Source organism: Mandrillus leucophaeus, unplaced genomic scaffold (assembly GCF_000951045.1).
Source record: "Mandrillus leucophaeus isolate KB7577 unplaced genomic scaffold, Mleu.le_1.0 Scaffold55, whole genome shotgun sequence".
Classification (NCBI taxonomy): Eukaryota; Metazoa; Chordata; class Mammalia; order Primates; family Cercopithecidae; genus Mandrillus; species Mandrillus leucophaeus.
Window position 1 is genome coordinate 3,405,696 of NW_012105919.1, and position 7,550 is coordinate 3,413,245.

A 7,550-nucleotide genomic window follows, 5' to 3' on the forward strand; every position below is an offset into this window, starting at 1 on the left:
TACTGAATCCCAGGTCTCTACCAAGGGAAAGGCAGGGAGGAGGCATTGACTAAGGAGAAGAGGGGGAAGGGACAGGGAAGGTCTTGATTTGTATTGTCTTGTAGAATTTGGGTGTGACTCTGTCTGGTCCAGTGCTCTTTCTAAAGTAGTGCTCTTTTTGTGGTTTTTTTTTTTTTTTTTTTTTTATTATTACTTACTCTCTCTCTCTTTTTAAGATGGTTTCACCCAAATATCACTGGTGTGGAGGCGGAAAACCTACTGTTGACAAGAGGAGTTGATGGCAGTTTTTTGGCAAGGCCTAGTAAAAGTAACCCTGGAGACTTCACACTTTCCGTTCGGTAAGTTGGAATGAAGAGAGAGAATCCTGAGAGTGTTTTCCAGGTAGGAGGTGGTAAAACCATGCTTGGACAGCTTGCTGCCTGCATTTCCAGCTTGAAGGCCTTCCCTGAGCCCTGGGCTGCCTTCAGGGTTTGCGGAGTGGCCTCCTGGACATTTAGCAGAAGGGGAATAAGAGGGGCCTTCTTCTCCCCCTGAGACCTCATGGAACGTGAGTTGGAGCAGGTCATAGAAGTTCTTAAGCCCTCCAGTGCTTAAGCCTTGTTCCACGCATCTTGAACCTGGTTTCTGCATTTTTCTTTTCCTTCCTGTTGATTTATTTAAAAATTTTACTTCTTTTCAATTTGTTTTTATAGAGGTGGGATCTTCCAGTGTTGGCCAGGTTGGCCTTGAACTCCTGGCCTCACGCAATCCTTCTGCCTCAGCCTCCCAAAGTGTTAGGATTACAGGTGTGAGCCACCATGCCTGGCCTTCTTTTTTTGAGACAAGCTCTTGCTCTCTTGTCCAGGCTGGAGTGCAGTGGTGCGATCACAGCTTACAGCAGCCTTGAACTCCTGGGCTCAAGTGATCCTCCTGCCTCAGCCTCCTGGGTATCTGGGACTCCAGGCTTGTGCCACCATGCTCAGCACTTTTCAAAAATATTTTTTGTAGAGATGAGGTCTCACTGTATTACCAAGGCTGATCTTTAACTCTTAGCCTCAAGTGATCCTCCTGCCTCAGCCTCCCAAATGTTGGGATTACAGACATGAGCCACCACACTCAGACTCTGTTGATTTCTTAACAAGAAAAATACTTGTTAAGAGTTTCTTCCGCTCACTTTCCTTTATCAACAAGTAAAACATGACTGAGGAAGTTGTGGTCCCCTTTGTTCCCCTGCCCAGGCTCGTTTCCCTCCCTCTTTCCCCAGAGGAAACCACCAAGAGGTTGGCATATATTCTTCCTGAACATATTTTTATAGTTGTACTGCATTTGTACTGTGTATGAACAATACAAAGTTGGTTTTTGTGTTTTAAAAATTCACATACATGGATTTATAATGTATGTATCATTTTGCAACTTAAAAATTTTTTTTGAGCTCTATGCTGATTGATAAAGATCTAATTTTTTTTTTTTTTTTTTTTTTTTGAGAAGGAGTTTCACTCTTATTGCCCAGGCTGAAGTGCAATGGCATGATCTCAGCTCACTGCAACCTCTGCCTCCTGGGTTCAAGCCATTCTTCTGCCTCAGCATCCCGAGTAGCTGGGATTACAGGTGTGTTCTACCATGCCCAGCTAATTTTTGTATTTTTAGTAGAGATGGGGTTTCACCGTGTTGACCAGGCTGGTCTCAAACTCCTGGCCTCAGGTGATCCACCTGTCTTGGCCTCCCAAAGTGCTGGAATTACAGGCATGAGCTACCATGCCTGACTTTTTTTTTTTTTTGAGACAAAGTCTCACTCTTTCGCCTAGGCTGGAGTGCAGTGGCCACAATCTTGGGTCACTGCAACCTCAGCCTCCTGGGTTCAAGCAGTTCTCCTGCCTCAGCCCCCTGAGTAGCTAGGATTACAGGCGTGTGCCACCGTGCCCGGTTAATTTTTGTATTTTTTTGTAGAGACTAGGTTTTACCATGTTGGCCAGGCTGGTCCTGACCTCCTGACTTAAAGTGATCCACCTGCCTGGCCTCCCAAAGTGCTGGGGTAACAGGCGTGAGCTATCGCGCCTGGCCTGAGAAATCTCATTCTTACTCCTACTCCTTTGTACCACACTATCTCCATCCTGTAGGTAGCCATTTCTATTAATTTCTTGTTTATTCTTATGTGTTTCTTTCATTCTTTTTCTTTCTTTTTTTTTTTTTTGAGACAATCTTGCTCTGTTGCCCAGACCGGAGTGTAGTGGCACAATCTTACCTCACTGCAACCTCCGCCTCCTGGGTTCAAGTGATTTTGATGACGCAGCCACCTAAGTAGTTGGGATTACACCACCGCGCCCAGCTAATTTTTGTATTTTTAGTAGTGATGGGGTTTCACCATGTTGTCCAGGCTAATCTCAAACTCTTGACCTCAAGGGATCTGCCTGCCTCGGCCTCCCAAAGTGCTGGGATTATAGGCATGAGCCACCATGCCCAGCCCTATGTTTCTTTTTACAAAAATAAGCAAATTTATATTTTTATTACTATTTTCCTTTTATTTTTACACATCAAGTAGAACATTAAATATATTTCTTTGTAATTTTTTTTCACTTACCTAAATCTTTTAGTGATCTCTCCCATCTTTTTAATCAGCTGGATAGCATTCTATCATGTGAATATTTCATAACTTCTATATACTGTCACCAGCAGGTAGCGATTTAGTTGTGTCCAGTATTTTAAAATGATATATAATGCCTCCATGAATGTAGTAACCTTTTGCATATATTGTTTTGTGCTTTGGGATAACACTACCTCATATTCAAAACTGTGTCATTACATGTGTCTTTAAAATTACATGTGTCTTTTTATTTTTATTTTTATTTTTTTTGAGTCAGAGTTTCACTCTTGTTGCCCAGGCTGGAGTGCAGTGGCGTGATCTCGGCTCACCGCAACCTCTGCCTCCCAGGTTAAAGCAATTCTCCTGCCTCAGCCTCCCCAGTAGGTGGGATTATAGGTGCCCGCCACCACGCCTGGCTAATTTTTGTATTTTTAGTAGGGACAGGGTTTCACCGTGTTGGCCAGGCTGGTCTCGAACTCCTGACCTCAGGTGATCCTCTCACCTCAGCCTCCCAAAATGCTGGGATTACAGACGTGAGCCACTGTGCCTGGCTATCATTTTTTTTTTTTTTTTTAATTGCTGCATAGTAGCCAGGCACGGTGGCTCATGCCTGTAATCCCAGCACTTTGGGAGGCAGAGGTGGGCAGATCACGAGGTCAGGAGACGGATACCATCCTGGCTAACAGGGTGAAACCCTGTCTCTACTAAAAATACAAAAAAAATTAGCCTGGCATGGTGGCGGGCACCTGTGGTCCCAGCTACTTGAGAGGCTGAAGCAGGAGAATGGCGTGAACCTGGGACGTGGAGCTTGCAGTGAACCGAGATTGTGCCACTGTACTCCAGCCTGGGCGACAGAGTGAGACTCAGTCTCAAAAACAAAAAAGCAAACAAACAAGCAAACAAAACAAACAAATTGCTGCATGGTATCCCATTGCATGAATAGTAACAGCAATTTTTGCAATGCATAGTATTCCATTGTATGAATAGTAATGTAACACAATTTGTTTATACATTTTTATGATTAAAAAGCAAAATGTTTTTTGGTAGCTATTCAGTTATTGTTACTTAATATATGCAATTCGATAGGCCAGTCTTTCAAAATAGAAGATATACCAGATAGGTCGGGCGTGGTGGCTCACGCCTGTAATCCCAGCACTTTGGGAGGATCACCTGAGGTGGGTGGATCACCTGAGGTTAGGAATTTGAAACCAGCCTGACCAAAATGGAGAAGCCCCATCTCTACTAAAAATACAAAATTAGCCGAGCGTGGTGGCGCATTCCTGTAATCCCAGCTTCTCACGAGGCTGAGACAGGAGAATTGCTTGAACCTGGGAGGCGAAGGTTGCAGTGAGGCAAGATCACGCCATTGCACTCCAGCCTGGGCAACAAGAGCAAACATATGCAAGGTAAACAAAAAGACCTTTGTGTTGAGTTGGTTGATTATGCGGTTATTTCACCCATCATATTTCTTATAGGGAACGGGTAAATTCGTTTCTTGGGTTTCTTTCAACATTTAGGTGAAATCTGACGTGGAACATGAGATCTGATTTTACTGGTGTAACTCGTTATTTGTCCCCTTGCCTCCCTTTCCAATGGACTATTTTAGAAGAAATGGAGCTGTCACCCACATCAAGATTCAGAACACTGGTGATTACTATGACCTGTATGGAGGGGAGAAATTTGCCACTTTGGCAGAGTTGGTCCAGTATTACATGGAACATCACGGGCAATTAAAAGAGAAGAATGGAGATGTTATTGAGCTTAAATATCCTCTGAACTGTGCAGATCCTACCTCTGAAAGGTCAGTAACATTTTAGTGACCACAAAGTCTGCTGCTCCCTTGTGCCCTATGTGTCAGAAATGCATGACTGAGGTCTGTGTATGACTTTCTGACTCCAAAGGCTTGTGACTGTTTTTTGAGCTGTAATCTTTAAAGAATTATTAAAGTGAAACTAATAGCATCAAATTATTTTCAGAGTACCTTTCTCTTGCAAAAGTTTTAATCAGTGTTACTTACACTCATCCTATGGGGATTGCATAGCATTCCTGCATATACTTGGTTACATGTATTAGTTTTAAGACTTATTGAACTTTGGCGGATAATCTTTGAGAGTTATTAGAAGAAAACAAATGATAATGGAGACACCAAAATAGCAGCAGTTTTCTATGGTGGCTCTCGACCAGTTATTCAGCAGTGCCACCAACAGATGTCAGTTTAAGCTCAGAAGTAGAAAAGCAGAGAGCTCAGAGGGTCAGCTTTTTCATCAATTCTTTTAATGTTATCTCCACAATTATGTGAGAGTGACCTTACTTAGAGAGAATTGTGTTATTTTCAAGATCTGTCCCCCTGTATTGGAACTAGCCTGATGAAAGCATGGGCTTGACTTATTTATTGATTGTATTTGTTTTGTACACTCCCAGTCTCCTCTCTGACTTGGTGCAAATTCAGGATCTCTTAGTTTGTATATTTTGTGTCTTCAGGTATGATTTTATTAGCTTATACCTTTATGTCAGTGCTATTATGTGCTGATAATTTGTTTCTCTAGCTACCACTATAGCTTCAGGCAAAAGGCTGTCAGCCAACTCTGTACAGTTTATTTCTAAATTTTACTGTTTTCAGTTGAGTGTGGATGAAAAATAACTCAAAGTTTATTCGTTTGATGATGAGCCATTAACACCACCTGCCATGATAGTGCTTGCTTTCTGACCAAGATCCTGAGGGGAAAAAGCCACTTTATTAATAGAACTAGGTTAAAATGCTTCCCATAGTAACATGGAGCAGTATTGTCTCAAAGTCTGTCCTTGGATGGCCTTGGATGCCTGCATCGGGACTGTCTGATGTGCTGGTTTAAATGCAGATTCCTGGGCCTCATTCAGACTTAAGTGTATTGATATTGCTGGCTGTGGAGCCTGGGAATTCATATTTTTAGCAAAATCCCTCATTTTTACTCCAAGTGTTACGTGCATTACACAGTTTGAGATGATCACTCAGGATATAGTCCAAAGACACTGGAGGCTGTTGAATTATAGGTTGTATATATGGAAAAGGTTGAAATGTTTGAATTAATTTATAATGAAGATCCTTTTTAATTGAGTGTTTACATGCCAAAGCAAGGACAAACATTCAAAATGATTTTCTGTCTCTATTACAACTTTTTCTTTCTTTCTTTGAGATGGAGTCTCACTCTGTCACCCAGGCTGGAGTCAAGTGGCGTGATCTTGGCTCACTACAACTTCCGCCTCCCAGATTCAAGTAATTCTCTTGCCTCAGCCTCCCAAGTAGCTGGGACTACAGGCATGTGCCACCATGCCCAGTTAATTTTTGTATTGTTAGTAGAGACAGGGTTTTGTCCTGTTTGCCAGGCTGGTCTCGAACTCCTGACCTCAGGTGATCTGCCCACCTCAGCCTCTCAAAGTGCTGGGATTATAGGCATGAGCCACCGCGCCTGTCTCTATTACAACTTTTTATTACGACTTTATTTTTAAAATTATTTATTTATTTATTTATTTTGAGATAGAGTTTCGCTCTTGTCACCCAGGCTGGAGTGCAGTGGTGCGATCTCGGCTCACTGCAACCTCCACCTCCTGGGTTCAAGTGATTCTCCTGCCTCAGCCTCCTGAGTAGCTGGGATTACAGGCACTCGCCACCACGCCTGGCTAATTTTTTATTTTTAGCAGAGACAGGGTTTCACCATGTTGGTCAGGCTGGTCTCGAACTCTTGACCTCAGGTGATCCACCTGCTTCAGTCTCCCAAAGTGTTGGGATTACAGGCGTGAGCCACCGTGTCCGGCCAACTTTATTTATTTTTGAGACAGGGTCTTGCTCTGTCACCCAAGCTAGAGTGTGGTGGCATGATCATAGCTCACTGCAGTCTCAACCTCCTGGACTCAAGTGATCCTCCTGCCTCGGCCTCATATTGTAGCTGGAATTACAGGCAGATGCCACCATGCTAATTTTTAATTGTTTTGTAAAGATAGATTTCACTGTGTTTCCCAGACTGGTCTTGAACTCCTGACCTCGAGTGGTCTTCCTGCCTTGGCCTTCCAAAGTGTTGGGATTACAGGCATTAGCCACTATACCTGGCCTGTAACTTATTTAAATGGCTATAATTAAATAGTTGGTCCTTTTAAGATTGGGCAGTGGATGAATGGCAAATTGCATTTTTAAAAGAGGAGGGATTAAAAAAAAACAGGAAAGATTGGGGGCATTTGTCTCTAAACGACTGGGCTCAATTAAGAAGTTTAGTGGTCATTCTTACCATCTTTGCGGTTTTTCCTGCCCACATGGGATGCAAATTTTCTGTCTCAGGTGGGATTGATCAATCCCTTGGAGAAATGTATCTGTTTTTTAATTGTGTTTAGGAGAGCTGACTGTATGTAGTAGTTTTGTGAAAGAACAACATGCACCCATAGTAGAACTAAATTCTTTTTTATTTTTTAAAAACTTTAGGTGGTTTCATGGACACCTCTCTGGGAAAGAAGCAGAGAAATTATTAACTGAAAAAGGAAAACATGGTAGTTTTCTTGTACGAGAGAGCCAGAGCCACCCTGGAGATTTTGTTCTCTCTGTGCGCACTGGTGATGACAAAGGGGAGAGCAATGACGGCAAGTCTAAAGTGACCCATGTTATGATTCGCTGTCAGGTAAATCTCCAGTTGAACTATGGGCCTGGCAAGATGTTGTCTTTGGGTGATTTTTCTGCTGGAGAAAGACAGACACCATTACATTCAAAGTCAGATTGTCTTTTTTTAAAATTAATTAATTATTTATTTATTTTATTCTAATTAATTAATTAATTTATGTTTTTTAGACAGAGTCTTGCCCTGTCACCTAGAGATGGAGTTTCACCACATTGGGTCTGGTGACCCAAATCTTTGAGTGATTTTTCTTTTTTTTTTTTTTTTTTTTTGACGGAGTCTCGCTCTGCCGCCCAGGCTGGAGTGCAGTGGCCGGATCTCAGCTCACTGCAAGCTCCGCCTCCCGGGTTCAC

The 7,550-nt window shown here is 42.6% G+C and overlaps 1 protein-coding gene across 1 annotated transcript in view; it reads left to right on the forward strand.

The window, feature by feature from the left end:
• The window catches only part of PTPN11 (protein tyrosine phosphatase, non-receptor type 11), a 99,371-nt gene that overhangs the window by 28,347 nt on the left and 63,474 nt on the right, over positions 1–7,550 (forward strand). The window contains exons 2-4 of the mRNA XM_011997939.1: positions 216–338; positions 4,167–4,361; positions 7,011–7,203. Of these exons, the coding sequence (XP_011853329.1) occupies positions 216–338; positions 4,167–4,361; positions 7,011–7,203 (511 nt within the window). The remainder of the gene's footprint in view (positions 1–215; positions 339–4,166; positions 4,362–7,010; positions 7,204–7,550) is intronic.